Below are 19209 nucleotides of genomic sequence, written 5' to 3' on the forward strand. Positions count from 1 at the left end.
GGAAGTGGCTGGCTGCTAGCACGTCTCTGCAGTCCCCAGCAGGGGTGGGGGAGGCGGCTCCGTGCTCTGCCCCCAGCACCGACCCCGCAGCTCCCAGTGGCCAGGAACTGACCAATGGGAGCTACAGGGGCAGTGCTTGTGGGCGCGGGCAGTGCACGGAGACACGCTGTCCCCTCCCCACAGGGGCCTCAGAGACGTGCTAGCAGCTGGCCACTTCCGGGAGCGCCGTGGGGCCACCACATGCAGGCAGCCTGCCTGAGCCCTGCTGCGCCGCTGGACGGGAGCCACCTTTGGTAAGCGCCTGCTGGCCGGAGCCTGCACCTCACACCCCCTCCTCCACCCCAACCCCCTGCCCCAGATCAGAATCCCCCTCCTGATGCAAACTCCCTCCCAGCCCCCGCACCCTCTCCTGCACCCCAACCCCCTGCCCCAGATCAGAATACCCTTCCTGATCCCAAACTCCCTCCCAGCCCCCGCACCCTCTCCTCCACCCCAACCCCCTGCCCCAGATCAGAATACCCTTCCTGATGCAAACTCCCTCCCAGCCCCCGCACCCTCTCCTGCACCCCAAGTCCCTGCCCCAACCCCCTCCTGCCCCCAAACTTCCTCCCAGACCCCGCACCGCCTCCTGCACCCAAACTCCCTCCAAGACCCCACACCCCCTCGTGCCCCAAACTTCCTCCCAGACCCCGCACCTCCTCCTGCACCCCAATCCCCTGCCCCAGCCCCCTCCTGCACCAAACTCACTCCCAGGAAAGAGACTTGTATACAGGGGCACACAAAATCTAATAGCCCTGGGCCCACAGGAGAGTTAATCCAGCCCTGACTAGAAGTCATGGTATATGAAGAAAATTATGACTTAATTGGCATTACAGCAACTTAGTGGGCCAACTCCCATGACTGCAGTACCAGCGTTGCGGGCTACAGCTTGTTCCGGAAGAACAGGGATGGGGACAGAGGAGGAGGTGTTTGCTGTACGTCAGGAACGTGCACACTTGCTGTGAGGTGAAGTGCGCGGCAGAGCTACTGAGTCCCGGGGTGAGGATAACAAGGGAAAAGAACAGCAGCGATGTTATGGATGGGGTCGTCTGTTAGAGACACCACATCAGGAGGGGGAAATGGACGAGTCATTCTACAAGCAGGTAACAGGATTAGCTTACACACATGAGCTAGTATGAATGGGGGATTTTAACTTCTCTAGTATCTGTTCAGATTATTACAGCAAAACATAACATGTTCTTAGCAGGTGTAGGGGACAGCTTTCTGATTCAGGAAGAGTTGAGCAAACAACTAGGGGGTGTGACAAAGTGGGGCTGGGTCTACACTACCCGCCTGAATCGGCGGGTAGAAATCGACCTCTCAGGGATCGATTTATCGCGTCCCGTCGGGACTCGACAATCGATCCCCGAATCGACGCTCTTACTCCACCAGCGGAGGTGGGAGTAAGCGCCGTCGACGGGAAGCCGCAGAGGTCGATTTTGCCGCCGTCCCTACAGCGGGGTAAGTCGGCTGCGATACGTCGAATTCAGCTACGCTATTCACGTAGCTGAATTTGCGTATCTTAAATCGACCCCCCCCTGTAGTGTAGATGTAGCCTAAGACTGTTCTTAATATTTCCTCTGAATACTGTGTGGGTGCCTCAGTTTCCCCTATGCATTTCTTAAGTCTCTAGGGGGTGAGATTGTTCCAGAGCAAAGGGCCAGTGTGCATAAATGGCCGGCACTCTGTCTCCTGACAACTAATGGCCGGGCCCTTCCCCCCTGAAGGGGATGCTAAAGGTGTTGGAAAACAAAGGGATCAGGTGACCTCCTGGCCCGGGAAAGAGACAAAGCCCAGAGGAGGAGGGGCTGGAGGGGGTTTTAGTTTGGAGCTGGCTGGGGACGAGGAGTGAGGGCAGACGGGGGTGTCTCGCTCACAGGACCCCAGAATGGACCCGACCGAGGGGTCCCGTTTGCTGGACTGACAAGCTCTGTTTTAGACCATGTTCCTGTCATCTAATAAACCTCTGTGTTACTGGCTGGCTGAGAGTCACGTCTGACTGTGAAGTGGCGGTGCGTGCAGAACCCTCTGGCTTCCCCAGGACCCCGCCTGGGGGGACTCGCTGTGGGAAGCGCACGGAGGAGCATATGCTGAATGCTCCAAGGAGAGACCCAGGAGGTGAAGCCGTGTGAGCTTCTTGCCCAGAAGACAGCCTGCTCACAGAGAGGAGACTCCCCAAAGTCCTGACTGGCTTTGTGGGGAGCAGTTCCAGAGCATCGCCCGGGGACTCCGTGACAAGAGGTTATTCCCACGCAAAGGAGAGATAAGAGGAGCCGCAGGAGGCCAATGTGGCTGCACAAGGAGCTTTTTAGCTCTCTAAAACCCCATAGGGACAAATACAGGGACTGGAGGGCAGGGCATGGCACCAAGGGACAGAGGTGAAAGTAAGCCGGTACGCCCCGGTACGGCGTACTGACAAGAGCTGGTGCACCGTACCTGGGCAGCCCGGCTTCCCGAAGGGGCAATTTAAAGGGCCTGGGGCTCCCAGCAGGGGCTGGAGCCCCAGGCCCTTTAAATTGCCACCAGAGCCCCACTGCTGGAGCCCTGGGGTAGGGCTGCGGGGCTCCGCGAGTTATTTAAAGGGCCGGGGCTCCCGCTACCTCTACTGCCCTGGGCCCTTTAAATAGCCTCTGGAGCCCCACCGCTGCTTCCCCAGGGCTCCCGCAGCTATTTACAGGGCCGGGTCGGTAGAAGCAGGGGAGCCCTGGGCCCTGTAAATAACCCCCGGAGCCCGGGCTGCAGCTGCTACCCCAGTGGGGGGGGCACTTACCTTACAGGGTGGGCTGGGGTTGGCTCTGACTCCCTCAGCCACGCCCCTTCTGCCCTAGGCTCCGCCCCTTCCAGAGGCCAGAGCTGGCCCCAGCGTACCGGTAAGTCACTGGACTCACTTTCACCCCGCCAAGGGAGTACACAGGGGAATAGTGCGAGCATGTAGGGATAAAATCAGGAAAGCCAAGGCAAGGAACGCGGTGCAGCGGGCGAGGAATGTTAGAGGCTGCAGGAAGGGGGTTCTTCAAATCTGTCAGACCAAACGGAACAATCACGGACAGTGGAGAAGGTGAGCTGGTAACGCTCCTCCAGCCCCTGGATCAATGCCGTTGCTCTGCTCTGAGCCCCCGCCTATTTGCCAAGCCCCCTCCACCCCCCGCAGCCTGGAGACACCCCTGTGACGAACTGGGACTGTTCTTGCTGGGGTGTGGGAATGCTGACAGGGGAGTGTGACTAGGATGGTCTGCATCGGAGGATGGGAGTCGGCCCAAGGGAACATACCTGAGCTTGTAACATGAGAACCCAGGAGGGGGTTGGAGGTCAGGTGACTCCGGGGCCCGGGAAACTGAACAAAGTCTGTGGGGGGGGGGGTCGCTGAAAGCAGAGTGCTGGAAGCAGGCTGGAAGGAGGCTGGAGAGATGGCTGGGAGGCAGAGATGGCTCTGACCCCCCAAAGGGGGGTGGGCTGGCATGCCCTGGGACCCCAAGCTGGACCTAACTGAGGGGGGCCCTGTTGTCTGTGCCTGCAAGACCTGTCTTGGACTGTATTCCTGTCATCCAAATAAACCTTCTGCTTTACTGGCTGGCTGAGAGTCATGGTGAATCGCAGGAAGCCGGGGGTGCAGGGCCCTGAGTCCCCCAATACTCCGTGACAACTGGTGGCAGCGGCGGGATCTACTGCACCCCGTGGACGGCGCTTCCTGCAGTAAGTGACTGGGGAGCAGTAAAACGAAGGGGGATTGACGGGGACCAGGCCTGCTGAAGAGTGGGAGAGAGACGGTTATTACCCCTGGGAGTGTGTGACCAGCGAGAAGGACTTTTGCAGTAACAGGGTCCCCCGAGGGGATCGCAGCGAGTGGTCCCAGGGGCGGAGGAGTCTGCACCTCGACCCTGGCAGAGAGGTGGTGACCTCGAGAAGGGCTGGCACACTAGGGGTCTCCCTGGGAACTGTGGGGAGCTGTGAGCACACAGGCCGGTGAGTGGCCAGCAGGAAGATGTATGCCAAGTGGCTTAAGAGCGACCTGGTGGAGCTGTGCAAGCAGAGGCGGCTGCGCATTGGGAGGCTCACCAAAGAACAGCTCATTGCCCAGCTGGAGGCGGAAGATCGCGCGAATGAACTGATCCCTGTGTCTCAGGGAAGCGGCCTGGCAAATGCAGCGCAGGCCCCAGTGTCTGTCCCAGCTGGGAGTGGTCAGCCGGCTGCTGAGGGCTTCCCGAGACCCCTCCTTCCTATGCCTAGGGGAAGGGTGGGGAGGAGCCCAGCAAATACCGAAGGCGCCGTGACCCCCCCGGCCAGCAGGGGATCCCCCCGGCGAAGCTCGCCGGCCAGCAGAGGATCCTCCCGGCGACGTTCGGCATCCGTGGAGCGGAATTGGCTGGAATGGGAGAAAGAGCTAAAACTGAGAGAGCTGGAGGATCGTGAACGACAGAGACAGCATGAAGAGAGACAGCGTCAGCATGAACGGGAGGAGAAAGAGAGACAGCATCAGCATGAACGGGAGGAGAATGAGAGACAGAGACAGCATGAAGAGAGACAGAGACAGGAGAATGAGAGACAGCGTCAGCATGACCTGGAACTGGCGAGATTGAAGGGCAGCGAACCCCCGGCTGCGGTGAGTGAGGGGGGACCCAGGACTGCACGGAGCTTTGATAAGTGCATTATGGCCCCATACAAGGAGGGGGAGGACATGGATGACTTCCTGGAGGCCTTTGAGACGGCCTGCGAGCTGCACCGGGTTGATCCCGCGGACAGACTCCGGGTCCTTACCCCCTTACTGGACCCCAAAGCCGTGGCATTGTACCGCCAACTGGGAGAGGCAGAGAAAGGGGACTACGAACTATTCAAAAAGGCCCTGCTACGTGAGTTTGGGCTGACTCCTGAGATGTACCGGGAAAGGTTCCGGAGTCAAGATAAAACCCCTGAGATCTCATATCTGCAACTAGCCGTCCGCATGGAAAGATACGCCAGCAAGTGGGCTGGTGGGGCCCAGACGAAGGAGGACCTGATTAAACTGCTGGTACTGGAGCAACTGTATGAGCGGTGCCCATCCGACCTGAGGCTGTGGTTGGTGGACAGAAAGCCAGAGAACCCGCGAGACGCCGGGCAGCTGGCCGATGAGTTTGTAAAGAGCCGGTCAGGGGGTGGCAGGGAGGAGCCCCAAAGGAACAGGCCCGCCGCGATGCAGAGAGAGAGTCACCCTGGGACCTCCCAAAGGGGGAATATGGGGAATCCCCTCCCACGGGGAATGCCCAGCGTCAGGGACAACCGACCGGCTCGAGGGGACCCACAGGACATGAGCTGCTATTACTGCGGCCGAAGAGGCCACGTTCGGGCCCAGTGCCCCAAGCTCAAGGACAGACTGAGCAGACCGAACCCGCATAGGGTTAACTTGGTAGAGGCCCAGACGGACGAGGGGCAGGCTTCTCACGCAAGAGGGGCTGGCAGCTTATCAACTGCTCAAGAGAGAGAAGGGCCCCCGGCCAGCTCCTCTAGGGGGCTGGATGCCCCAGACTCAGGGTTTTTGGTTTATACGGTGGGCGCGGGGCTGTCCCTCCGGAGAGAGTACCTTGTTCCCCTGGAGGTGGATGGGAGGAAGGTCAATGGATACTGGGATATGGGCGCAGAGGTGACGCTGGCCCGGCCCGAGGTGGTGGCCCCAGATCAGGTGGTGCCCAACTCCTACCTGACCCTGACGGGAACACCAGTCAAAGTGCCCGTGGCAAGGGTACACCTGAAGTGGGGGGCCAAGGAGGGCCCCAAGGATGTGGGGGTACACCCGTATTTGCCCACTGAGGTATTGATGGGGGGGGACCTGGAGAACTGGCCAAGCAGCCCCCAAAGGGCACTGGTTGTGACCCGCAGTCAGAGCCGGCGAGGGGCACTGCGCCCTGGCCTTGGGGGGGGTGCCTTGCCTGAGGCGCAGGACCCTAACTTGGTGGGGAGGGAACGCCCAGGGACACGGCTCAGGGAGGCTGCAGCTTCAGACCCAGCGGGCGAGAAAGAGCAGGTGGCCATCCCTGTCCCAGCTGCTGAGTTCCAGGCCGAGTTGCAGAGAGATCCCTCCTTGCGGAAGATAAGGGACCTGGCCGACCTCAATGCGGTACAGACCATGGGACGAGGTGGCCGGAAAAGGTTCCTGTGGGAGAAGGGGTTCCTGTACCGAGAATGGGCTCCCCCAGGGAAAATGGAGTCAGGGGGGATCAGGAGGCAGCTGGTGGTACCCCAGAAGTATCGCCGCCAGCTGCTGTGCCGGGCCCATGACATTCCCCTCTCAGGGCACCAGGGAACCTGGCGTACCCAGCAGAGGCTGCTACGGAGCTTTTACTGGCCTGGGGTCTTTGTTACTGTCCGACAGTACTGCGGATCCTGTGACCCCTGTCAGAGGGGGAGGAAGGCCTGGGACAAGGGGAAAACAGCTTTAGGACCCTTGCCCAGCATAAAGGATCCTTTCCAGAGGGTGGCCAAGGTTAAAAGGGCGGCTCTAAACCAAGAGAGCCCAAAGCACAGACCTCCAGACTGGAGCGCTGGGAGAAGACCACAGCCCAGTTGGAACCCCAGAGGTATGGGGGTGGGAAAAGGGCACAGGCCGCATAAACCTTCCCACATGCGAACTGCGAGTGCCATCAAGCACCCCGACCTAAGGGGGGGCGTGAAACTGAAGGGGCCTGGTGTAATTCCCACCAAGGAACTGGAGGGATGCGGGGGCATCCATGGGAACGGGGGTAGGTTCGAACTTCCCCAGGTCACTGGCTAAAGTGACCCCGCTCAGTTCGGTCTCGAAGGCGGGAGAGATGTGACGAACTGGGACTGTTCTTGCTGGGGTGTGGGAATGCTGACAGGGGAGTGTGACTAGGATGGTCTGCATCGGAGGATGGGAGTCTGCCCGAGGGAACATACCTGAGCTTGTAACATGAGAACCCAGGAGGGGGTTGGAGGTCAGGTGACTCCGGGGCCCGGGAAACTGAACAAAGGCTGTGGGAGGGGTCGCTGAAAGCAGAGTGCTGGAAGCAGGCTGGAGAGATGGCTGGGAGGCAGAGATGGCTCTGACCCCCCAAGGGGGGTGGGCTGGCATGCCCTGGGACCCCAAGCTGGACCTAACTGAGGGGGGCCCTGTTGTCTGTGCCTGCAAGACCTGTCTTGGACTGTATTCCTGTCATCCAAATAAACCTTCTGCTTTACTGGCTGGCTGAGAGTCATGGTGAATCGCAGGGAGCCGGGGGTGCAGGGCCCTGAGTCCCCCAATACTCCGGGACAACTACCCCAGAAGTATCGCCGCCAGCTGCTGTGCCGGGCCCATGACACTCCTCTCTCAGGGCACCAGGGAACCTGGCGTACCCAGCAGAGGCTGCTACGGAGCTTTTACTGGCCTGGGGTCTTTGTTACTGTCCGACAGTACTGCGGATCCTGTGACCCCTGTCAGAGGGGGAGGAAGGCCTGGGACAAGGGGAAAACAGCTTTAGGACCCTTGCCCAGCATAAAGGATCCTTTCCAGAGGGTGGCCAAGGTTAAAAGGGCGGCTCTAAACCAAGAGAGCCCAAAGCACAGACCTCCAGACTGGAGCGCTGGGAGAAGACCACAGCCCAGTTGGAACCCCAGAGGTATGGGGGTGGGAAAAGGGCACAGGCCGCATAAACCTTCCCACATGCGAACTGCGAGTGCCATCAAGCACCCCGACCTAAGGGGGGGGCGTGAAACTGAAGGGGCCTGGTGTAATTCCCACCAAGGAACTGGAGGGATGCGGGGGCATCCATGGGAACGGGGGTAGGTTCGAACTTCCCCAGGTCACTGGCTAAAGTGATCCCGCTCAGTTCGGTCTCGAAGGGGGAGAGATGTGACGAACTGGGACTGTTCTTGCTGGGGTGTGGGAATGCTGACAGGGGAGTGTGACTAGGATGGTCTGCATCGGAGGATGGGAGTCGGCCCGAGGGAACATACCTGAGCTTGTAACATGAGAACCCAGGAGGGGGTTGGAGGTCAGGTGACTCCGGGGCCCGGGAAACTGAACAAAGGCTGTGGGAGGGGTCGCTGAAAGCAGAGTGCTGGAGGGAGGCTGGAGAGATGGCTGGGAGGCAGAGATGGCTCTGACCCCCCAAAGGGGGGTGGGCTGGCATGCCCTGGGACCCCAAGCTGGACCTAACTGAGGGGGGCCCTGTTGTCTGTGCCTGCAAGACCTGTCTTGGACTGTATTCCTGTCATCCAAATAAACCTTCTGCTTTACTGGCTGGCTGAGAGTCATGGTGAATCGCAGGAAGCCGGGGGTGCAGGGCCCTGAGTCCCCCAATACTTCGTGACAACCCCCCCTTTCCGCAGTGTTCCGGCTGCGGTCACACCGGCCGTGCATGTACCGTACCGGCGTTGTCTCCGAGTCCCAGGATTTGGCAATAAGAAGCCGAGCAGATTTCCATTCACAGTCTTCTTTGCTTTCTTCCCAAGTCTTCTTCCACTTCGAGATGAACAAGCACTTTCCTCTGTACAACACCCAGTCTGCCGGGCAGCAGTCTGGAGGGAAGAGGGGGTGAGAAGCTCAGACACTGTCCTGGCCCTGAGTGCAGCTAACGGGCTCATGCCGTGGGCTGTATAAAGAATGCCTGGTCCCTCCCCAGGGGCTCCCACTCCCCCAGACCCACAGCTGCCCGAGGAGCTGCTCCGAGCTGTGGGGGGGGGGGGGCGGGGGCTCTCGAGGGTTTGGGGCAGGCTGGGAGCTCAGTCCAGGGCTCAGATACAAGTGTAACTGTCCATGGGGTTCACGGGAGCCCCCAGCCTTCCCGATATGTCCTACAGCCCCTGATTCGCCCTTCCAAAGGTGTGAACCCTCCAGTACCACGACCATCAGCTCCAGCCGACTCCGCTGTGGCTCTGTGGGAAGCATTTCACATGTGGGGTAAACGAGCCCCATCTCCCTGGCCTTTCGCTCTGCCAGCCCCAGGGGTTCAGCCACCGGGAGGACGTGGGCACTGCTCCGTTACAGCTCTGGCCGGAGGGCTGGGCAGGCAGCAGGCACAGGCTGGGCAGTGATGCGCAGACAGACTGAGCCGTTTCCCTCATTCTGACAGAGCTCCTTGTTCAGTGTGAGCAGACAGCGACTCGCTGCCCTTGTCACCTGGCACCACCTCCTCCCTGTGCCCGTCTCTGCCCGGTTGGGAGGCCCCAGGCTGTCTGCGATGGCGCGTCGTCCTCGGGGCTGGGATTCTGCCCTTGGCGAGGGGGCAGGGCCCCGGCTGGAGAATCACCCAGCTCGCCTGCCAGGGAGCCGGGACACGACTGGCAGCGGCAGTGCCACCCTCGGGGAAGCTGATCTCAGTTTTTAAGGCCTGGGATAGTTCATTTGCCTGGAGTGGGCGAAGCACCGAGAGCGTCACGGGCACAAACTGTGACTCAACCTGCCCTGCGTGTGAGCGTCTGCTGCGAAAAATCCCAAAGGCCAAGGGGCCCGTTGTGTGCTGGGCCCCATGGGCTCTTTACACGCGTCGCCCGATTCTGAACATGTGGGGGAGAGGCCTGGACCTGCATTGTGGGGCTGCAGGTCGGGTCTGAGGAGCACCAGCAGATCGGGGCAGGGGGCAGGGAGAGCGGGGGGGGTGCAAGCGGAGCTCAATGGTGGAGGAGCAGCACTCTGTTAGCTCTTAGCCAGACTGGATCGTGGGATCTCGGCTGACTAATGATCATGTTCATAGTTCGTATTTAGCCAGCACCTTTTCTCCAAGGCCCTAGCTTGGTTCTACACATAAACCGTTAGACCAGCCACATGTAGGCCTTGCTTCACGCACCCCTGAAATGCAGCCACCTCTGGGGTGGGATGCAGAGTGTTTAACAGCTGAAACAGCAGAGGGATTTAGGGGAGCCGGTTGGAACTGGGCCAGGACAGCGAGTTCACATCCCAATTCTTATTCCAGGGAACCGGCCAGTGCCCACCACCCGGGGTTTCCTGTCTCGTCTCCAGCAGTGCCCCCCAACCTCCCAACACACACACACTCCCCTGCACCATGCAGACCTGGGGGCCAGCGCGGCCTGGGGTAAGAGATGCCCCTCCTGAATGACCAGAGCCGCTTGCTGCAGTATGGCCCTGGCGCTGGGTGCTCCCCCTCCTCCCCACCAGGGCTCGGCTGTCCCTGCCAGGGGGTGGGGCACCCCAGTGACCCTCACCCCGGGAAGGCAGTACCTGTCTGCTTGCAGGGGCAGATGCTGGACAGGGCGCTCTCCATTTTGTTCAGCTTCTCTTTCATTTCTGTCTTCTCCTTCTGTACTCTCGCCAGCTCCTCCTTCGTTCCCTGTAACGTGGCCTCCTGCTGTCGCAGCTGCTCCTGTGTGTTCTTCTCCTCCAGCCCCATCTTCTCCAGCTCCCGCCTCGCCTGCTCAAGCTCCTGCCTGGTCTGCTCCATGTCCCGCCTTGCCTGCTCCAAATCCCGCCTGGTCTGCTCCAGCTCCCCCCTGGCCTGCTCCAGCTCCTGCCTCACCTGCTCCAGCTCCTGCCTGGCCTGCTCCAGCTCCCTCGCCGTCTGCTCCAGGGTGGCCCCCTTGGTGCTGACTTGCTGGGAGAGGCGGCTGCTCTCTGCCTCGTGCGCTCGGGACGCCTGCTGCAGATGCTGGGAAACCTGCCAGTCTGCAGGGGACAGACAGCGTGAGCCTGGGCCGGACGCAGGGACGCACGAGCTCCGGCACAGGCCAACGGGCAGGTGCCAGCAGGGGAGGCGGGGCCGGGAGGGCCACTCGAGAACTGGGCTCACTCATCCACCCCAGCAGGGCCCCAGGGGGACGGGGACCCTCCCGACCGTGGAGAAAAGCCCCGTAACGCCAGAGCCTCCAGCAGCGGGACGGAGACTCAGGAACGCTGGGCCGGGGCTGTTCAAACAGCTGGGAGGCGAGTGGGTGCTACAGCCAGCGGGCAGCCTCCAAACCCACCGCGAGGGGCCGGGCACAGCGCCCTGCAGGCAGCCAGGCCAGGGCCAGCCCCAGCAGCCTTTCCTGGCCCTGCCAGGGAGCCGGCCGTGCCGTACAGCCCTTTGGCCAGCAGAGCCGGGACCCCCCACCCCCAGTGCGCTGCCTGGCCCCAGCAACCTCTGTGCCGGTGGGCGGGTGCCTAGTGGGCAGTGGTAGGGGGCCCAAGTAACAGGGCCCCACCCCTCCCCCCATGGGCCCCTCCCCAGAGAGGATTCCCTGACAGGGCCCCCCATGGCTCCCTAGTGACAGCCCCCCCCCCCCGACTGCCCCGGGACAGGGCCCCCCACATCTCCCTGGTAACAGGACCCCCCCGCCTGCCCCAGGACACGGCCCCCCACATCTCCCTGGTAACAGGGCCCCTGCCTGCCCTGGGACAGGGTCCCCCACATCTCCCTGGTAACAGGGCCCCCGCCTGCCCCGGGACACGGCCCCCCCTATGGCTCCCTGGTAACTGGGCCCCTGCCTGCCCCGGGACAGGGCCCCCACATCTCCCTGGTAACAGGCCCCCCCCCGCCTGCCCGGGACAGGCCGCGCACATCTCTCTGGTAACAGGGCCCCCGCATGCCCCGGGACAGGGCCCCCCACATCTCCCTGGTAACAGGGCCCCCCCGCCTGCCCCGGGACAGGGCCCCCCACGTCTCCCTGGGGACAGGGCCCCTGCCTGCCCCGGGACAGGGCCCCCCACATCTCCCTGTTAACAGGGCCCCCCCCCCCCGCCTGCCCAGGACGGGGCCCCCCGTGGCTCCCCAGCTGTTCCATGTTGCTGCTGGGGAGGTTTCCTGAGCTGCAGCCTGAACTCTCCTTTGCTCGGGTTCACCCCCCCACTGCGCCCTGAGCCCCCCTCACTCTCCCTGGGGTCCCCGGACCCCCACATCATCACTCCCCACATGCAGCCCCTTCCCTCTCCCCTGGCCGGGTGTTTCCTCCCCACATCCCCCCATTGGCTGGTGCCCACAGCCCGGGTCCCCTACTCACAGCGAACCCCCAGGCCAATGGTGGTGGCCAGGAGGAAGAGGCAGGCCCCCAGCAGGCCGAGGGGCAGGTACCACGTGCTCCACCTGGGCTCTGCGGGAGAGAACCAGCTGTGTTAACGAGGGGAGCCCGAGAGGGCAAGATGCCTGGGAACCCAACCCCACGGCCCAGCTCCCCCCTCAGGCTTCCCAGGCAATGAGGCTCAGCCCCCCAGGAGGGCAGTGGGAGCCACGGGAGAGCTCCCAGTGCATGGGGCCTGCAGGGACATGACCAGGGCTTAGGCTACTGGCTCCAGTTCCCCACAGTGCGTGGCTGGCAGCCTGGTAAGAACGAGGGGGGATTTGATAGCAGCCTTCAACTACCTGAAAGGGGGTTCCAAAGAGGATGGAGCTCGGCTGTTCTCAGTGGTACCAGATGACAGAACAAGGAGCAATGGTCTCAAGTTGCAGTGGGGGAGGTCTAGGTTGGATATTAGGAAAAACTGTTTCACTAGGAGGGGGGTGAAGCACTGGAATGGGTTACCTAGGGAGGGGGTGGGGTCTCCTTCCTTAGGGGTTTTTAAGGTCAGGCTTGATAAAGCCCTGGCTGGGATGATTTAGTTGGGAATTGGTCCTGCTTTGAGCAGGGTGTTGGACTAGATACCTCCTGAGGTCCCTTCCAACCCTGATAGTCTATGATTCCATGACAGCAGAGTCCCAGCAGCCCCCCAAGCCCATCCCCGGGGCCAGGTGACGTATCGCCCCCCACCTGGGGCCTGGCCCAGTGCAGGGGACGCCCCGTGGGCAGGTCTGGGCTAATCCCAGGCGCTGGGTCATTCCGACCTGATCCCTGAGCCAGCCGGGCGTGGACCCCGCAGACAGCAAAGCCCCAGCAGCCCCCCAAGCCTGTCTCTGGGGCCAAGTGACGTATCGCCCCCTGTCACGGAGTATTAGGGGACTCAGGGCCCTGCACCCCCGGCTTCCTGCAATTCACCATGACTCTCAGCCAGCCAGTAAAGAAGAAGGTTTATTTGGATGACAGGAATACAGTCCAAGACAGGTCTTGCAGGCACAGACAACAGGGCCCCCCTCAGTTAGGTCCATCTGGGGGTCCCAGGGCATCCCAGCCCCCCCTTGGGAGGTCAGAGCAATCTCTGCCTCCCAGCCAACTCACCACCCAGCTTCCAAGACTCTCCCTTCAGCGACCCCTCCCACAGCCTTTGTTCAGTTTCCCGGGCCAAGGTGTCACCTGGCCTCCAACCCCTTCCTGGGTTCTCATGTTACACGCTCAGATATTCTCCATTGGTCAGTCTCCCATCCCCCAATGCAGACTATCCTAGCCACGCTCCCCTGTCAGCATTCACAGACAACAGTAAGAACAGTCCCAGTTCGTCACATCTCCCCCCTTCGAGACCGAACTGAGCAGGGTCACTTTAGCCAGTGACCCGGGGAAGTTCGAACCTACCCCCGTTCCCAGGGATGCCCCCGCATCCCTCCCATTCCTTGGTGAGAATTACACCAGGCCCCTCCAGCTTCACTCCCCCCCTTAGGTCGGGGGTGCTTGATTGCCCTCGCAGTTCGCATGTGGGAAGGTTTATGCGGCCTGTGCCCTTTTCCCACCCCCATACCTCTGGGGTTCCAACTGGGCCGTGGTCTTCTCCCAGCGCTCCAGTCTGGAGGTCTGTGCTTTGGGCTCTCTTGGTTCAGAGCCGCCCTTTTAACCTTGGCCACCCTCCGGAAAGGATCCTTTATGCTGGGCAAGGGTCCTAAAGCTGTTTTCCCCTTGTCCCAGGCCTTCCTCCCCCTCTGACAGGGGTCACAGGATCCGCAGTACTATCGGACAGTAACAAAGACCCCAGGCCAGTAAAAGCTCCGTAGCAGCCTCTGCTGGGTATGCCAGGTTCCCTGGTGCCCTGAGAGGGGAATGTCATGGGCCCGGCACAGCAGCTGGCGGCGATACTTCTGGGGTACTACCAGCTGCCTCCTGATCCCCCTTGACTCCATTTTCCCTGGGGGAGCCCATTCTCGGTACAGGAACCCCTTCTCCCACAGGAACCTTTTCCGGCCACCTCGTCCCATGGTCTGTACCGCATTGAGGTCGGCCAGGTCCCTTATCTTCCGCAAGGAGGGATCTCTCTGCAACTCAGCCTGGAACTCGGCAGCTGGGACAGGGATGGCCACCTGCTCTTTCTCGCCCGCTGGGTCTGAAGCTGCAGCCTCCCTGAGCCGTGTCCCTGGGCGTTCCCTCCCCACCAGGTTAGGGTCCTGCGCCTCAGGCAAGGCACACCCCCCCCAAGGCCAGGGCGCAGTGCCCCTCGCCGGCTCTGACTGCGGGTCACAACCAGTGCCCTTTGGGGGTTGCTTGGCCAGTTCTCCAGGTCCCCCCCCCCATCAATACCTCAGTGGGCAAATACGGGTGTACCCCCACATCCTTGGGGCCCTCCTTGGCCCCCCACTTCAGGTGTACCCTTGCCACGGGCACTTTGACTGGTGTTCCGCTGTGACGTTATTGACATAAACTGGGACCATATAGATCATCGTTGCAACCAAGGTCCGGTAGTGGCACCCAAATCTTGTATAAAGGGGGTCAAATGGGGTGTCTAGGACAAGGTTATGGTTTACTGGTTATGATTATGCTGTCTATATGTATGTATCAGTTTTGTAGTTGAAGTTATGAATATTGGCTCTATACTGTCTGTATGGCAAACTTATGCTATGCTTCTGGGTGACATCCCAGACAAGCTGAGATTAGCTCTGCCTAGCCTGCTTGATGGCCCATTAAGGACCATCAGCTATACAATGGACCCATTGAGAGAAGGCAGATACGCCTTGTACCTCAGCAAAGTATGCAGGGACTGGCCCATGTGACTCCAGACTCCATCTTGCTGTAATTTTCCACAGTAAGAACAAAGGTGTTCTTACACCTGGAAAAGACTATATAAGGCTGATGCCTCATCTCCATCTGGTCTTCAATCCTGCTTCTTACCTCTGGAGGGACTTTGCTACAAGCTGAAGCTCTGAACAAAGGACTGAGGACCCATCCCAGCGTGGGATGTATTCCAGAGACTTGATTTGAACCTGCAGTTTATTCCATCGCTGCTGCAAGCCTGAACCAAGAACTTTGCCATTACTGTATGTAATTGATTCCATTTAACCAATTCTAACTCTCATCTCTATCTTTTTCCTTTTATGAATAAACCTTTAGATTTTAGATTCTAAAGGATTGGCAGTAGCGTGATTTGTGGGTAAGGTCTGATTTGTATATTGACCTGGGTCTGGGGCTTGGTCCTTTGGGATCAGGAGAACCTTTTTCTTTTACTGGGGTATTGGTTTTTATAACCATTTGTCCCCATAACGTGTGGCACTGGTGGTAATACTGGGAAACTGGAGCGTCTAAGGAGATTGCTTGTGAGACTTGCGGTTAGCCAGTGGGGTGAGACCGAAGTCTTAGTCTGGCTGGTTTGGTTTGCCTTAGAGGTGGAAAAACCCCGGCCTTGGGCTGTAACTGCCCTGTTTTAGCAATTTGTCCTGAGTTGGCACTCTCAGTTGGGTTCCGCCAGAACCGCATTGTCACATCCGCCCACCCCCGTCAGGGTCAGGTAGGTGTTGGGCACCACCTGATCTGGGGCCACCACCTCGGGCCGGGCCAGCGTCACCTCTGCGCCCGTATCCCAGTATCCACTGACCTTCCTCCCATCCACCTCCAGGGGAACAAGGTACTCTCTCCGGAGGGACAGCCCCGCGCCTACCGTATAAACCAAAAACCCTGAGTCTGGAGCATCCAGCCCCCTAGAGGAGCTGGCCTGGAGCTCTCCTCCCTCCTTAGCAGGTGGTACTCTGCCAGCCCCCCTTCCCTGGGAATGCTGCCTTTCGCCGGGCTGGGTCTCTACCCAGTCAACCCTCTGTGGGTTCGGTCTGCTCAGTCTGTCCCTGAGCCTGGGGCACTGGGCCCGTATGTGGCCTTTTTGGCCACAGTGGTAGCAGCCCATGTCCCATGGGTCCCCTTGAGTGGGTCGGATGGTCCTGACGCCGGATGTTCCCCTCTGATGGGGTTTTTCTGTATTTTCCCACGGGGAGGTCCCATGGTGACTCTCTCTCTGCGCTGTGGTGGGACTGTTCCTTTGGGACTCCTCCCTTTTATCTCCTGACCGGCTCTTTACAAACTCATCGGCCAGCCGGCCTGCATGTCGCGGGTTCTCTGGCTTTCTGTCCACCAACCACAGCCTCAGGTTGGATGGGCACCGCTCATACAGTTGCTCCAGTACCAGCAGTTTGACCAGGTCCTCCTTCGTCTGGGCCCCATCAGCCCACTTGCTGGCGTATCTTTCCATGCGGACGGCTAGTTGCAGATATGAGATCTCAGGGGTTTTATCCTGACTCCGGAACCTTTCCCGGTACATCTCAGGAGTCAGCCCAAACTCACGTAGCAGGGCCTTTTTGAATAGTTCGTAGTCCCCTTTCTCTGCCTCTTCCAGTTGGCGGTACAATGCCACGGCTTTGGGGTCCAGTAAGGGGGTAAGGACCCGGAGTCTGTCCGCGGGATCAACCCGGTGCAGCTCGCAGGCCGTCTCAAAGGCCTCCAGGAAGTCATCCATGTCCTCCCCCTCCTTACGTGGGGCCAGGATGCACTTATCAAAGCTCCGTGCAGTCCTGGGTCCCCCCTCACTCACCGCAGCCGGGGGTTCGCTGCCCTTCAATCTCGCCAGTTCCAGTTCATGCTGACGCTGTCTCTCTTCATGCTGTCTCTGTCTCTCTTCATGCTGTCTCTGTCTCTCTTTCTCCTCCCGTTCATGCTGACGCTGTCTCTGTTGTTCACGATCCTCCAGCTCTCTCAGTTTTAGCTCTTTCTCCCATTCCAGCCAATTCCGCTCCACGGATGCCGAACGTCGCCGGGAGGATCCTTTGCTGGCCGGCGAGCTTCGCCGGGAGGATCCCCTGCTGGCCGGGGGGGCCATGGCGCCTTCGGTATTTGCTGGGCTCCTCCCCACCCTTCCCCTAGGCATAGGAAGGAGGGGTCTCGGGAAGCCCTCAGCAGCCGGCTGACCACTCCCAGCTGGGACAGACACTGGTGCCTGCGCTGCATTTGCCAGGCCGCTTCCCTGAGACACAGGGATCAGTTCATTCGCGCGATCTTCCGCCTCCAGCCGGGCAATGAGCTGTTCTTTAGTGAGCCTCCCAATGCGCAGCCCCCTCTGCTTGCACAGCTCCACCAGGTCGCTCTTAAGCCGCTTGGCATACATCTTCCTGCTGGCCACTCACCGGCCTGTGTGCTCACAGCTCCCCACAGTTCCCAGGGAGACCCCTAGTGTGCCAGCCCTTCTCGAGGTCACCACCTCTCTGCCAGGGTCGAGCTGCAGACTCCTCCGCCCCTGGGACCACTTGCTGCGATCCCCCCGGGGGACCCTGTTACCGCAAAAGTCCTTCTCGCTGGTCACACACTCCCAGGGGTAATAACCGTCTCTCTCTCACTCTTCAGCACGCCTGGTCCCCGTCAATCCCCCTTCGTTTTACTGCTTCCCAGTCACTTACTGCAGGAAGCGCCGTCCACGGGCTGCAGTAGATCCCGCCGCTGCCACCAGTTGTCACGGAGTATTAGGGGACTCAGGGCCCTGCACCCCCGGCTTCCTGCGATTCACCATGACTCTCAGCCAGCCAGTAAAGCAGAAGGTTTATTTGGATGACAGGAATACAGTCCAAGACAGGTCTTGCAGGCACAGACAACAGGGCCCCCCTCAGTTAGGTCCATCTGGGGGTCCCAGGGCATCCCAGCCCCCCCTTGGGAGGTCAGAGCAATCTCTGCCTCCCAGCCATCTCACCACCCAGCTTCCAAGACTCTCCCTTCAGCGACCCCTCCCACAGCCTTTGTTCAGTTTCCCGGGCCAAGGTGTCACCTGGCCTCCAACCCCTTCCTGGGTTCTCATGTTACACGCTCAGGTATTCTCCGTTGGTCAGTCTCCCATCCCCCAATGCAGACTATCCTAGCCACGCTCCCCTGTCAGCATTCACAGACCACAGTAAGAACAGTCCCAGTTCGTCACACCCCCCACCTGGGGCCTGGCCCAGCCTCCTGGGGACACACTGGCCAGTTCGCTCTAGCGCCCATCCCTGCCCAAGAGGTCTGTTCTCCCTCGCTCGGAGCCTGATGGGGGCCGTGTTGGAGGGGCCTGCGTGGGGGTCTGAGCCCCTGTGAATGGCTCCATGCTCCTCGTGCGGGCTCTCCCCACGCACGCCCCACCAGCCGCTGGATTTCCTCTCTGTGGCCAGGCCAGCCTGCTGCAGGCACTGGGCCTGGGGCCTGGGGCCTGGGGCCTGGTCCCTGGCCGGCTACGCTGGACGCTCGCAGCTCCACTCAGAGCCGGGCGAGCGGCAGGGCCCCTCCGAGCGGCAGGGGGAGGCAGTTCCAGCCGGGCCCCCACCAAAGGAGGCTCCAGCGAGCGTTGGCCGCAGCAGCTCTGTAGGGCTCCACGCCCCAGGGCTGTTACACAGGGGCTCTGCAGCCAGCGGGGACACAGGACACAGCCCTTATTGTATACGGCAATTCGCTACCATGGCCGCTTGTGTTTAGGTGTCTGCAGATGTAGCTCATGTCCCTGTTAGATGTGTTACCCTTCTGCCCGTCTGAGTTGGCAGCAACAAGGGCCGGGTTCAGTATCTAGGGGTTCCATTTCAATAACGCAATGCAAAACCGGCTCGAGCCCCCACCCAGTGACCTTGGACAATCACACCCCACCCCCAGGTGCCTCTAAGAGGCAACACTTCCCCTCTCGCAAGCACGGAGTCTGAGTGTAGCAGAATCATTTTAATAAAGGAGGGAAACAATGCGGCATTATTTTAGGGAAACACCACAAACAGGATTCATAACACCAGCCATGAGCAAAAGACCCACCCCCAAGTAAGTTGGGCAGTGTCCTCTTCCCCTCAGGGTCTTAAGTCCAGCAACCCAACAGTCACCCCCTCTCCTCCCCCCAGCTTCTGTCCTTGGTCAGTGCAGCCCCAGAGTTCAGAAGTTCATCTGCAGAGTTCACCTCCCAGCCTGAGTGGAAGGCATGGAGGTACCATACCCACACTGCTCTGTGGGGTTCTGCTCCAGTCCTCTTCCGCCAGCTGCACCTCTCCACGAGCCATCCCTCTCACCAGCCCCCAGGCCTCTCTGCCAGTCATGCACCAATATGTCTTCAGGCCCCCCCCCCCCATACTTAACACAGCTCTCAGCTGTTAGTAGGGGAGCTTCACCCCTAGTGCACTTAAACAGATTTTTTTGTATCAGAACCACCAGCCCAGAGTAGGTCTAATG

At 60.4% G+C, this 19209-nt stretch overlaps 1 protein-coding gene across 1 annotated transcript in view; it reads right to left on the bottom strand.

Annotated features, from left to right (window-relative positions):
* Positions 1–19209, bottom strand: part of LOC128838918 (B-cell differentiation antigen CD72-like) — a 42460-nt gene that overhangs the window by 20816 nt on the left and 2435 nt on the right. Inside the window, exons 3-5 of the mRNA XM_054031415.1 lie at positions 11941–12030; positions 10187–10627; positions 8378–8526 (exon numbers count right to left, since the gene is read on the bottom strand). Of these exons, the coding sequence (XP_053887390.1) occupies positions 8378–8526; positions 10187–10627; positions 11941–12030 (680 nt within the window). The remainder of the gene's footprint in view (positions 1–8377; positions 8527–10186; positions 10628–11940; positions 12031–19209) is intronic.

The sequence above is a fragment of the Malaclemys terrapin genome, chromosome 6, assembly GCF_027887155.1.
Source record: "Malaclemys terrapin pileata isolate rMalTer1 chromosome 6, rMalTer1.hap1, whole genome shotgun sequence".
Classification (NCBI taxonomy): domain Eukaryota; kingdom Metazoa; phylum Chordata; order Testudines; family Emydidae; genus Malaclemys; species Malaclemys terrapin.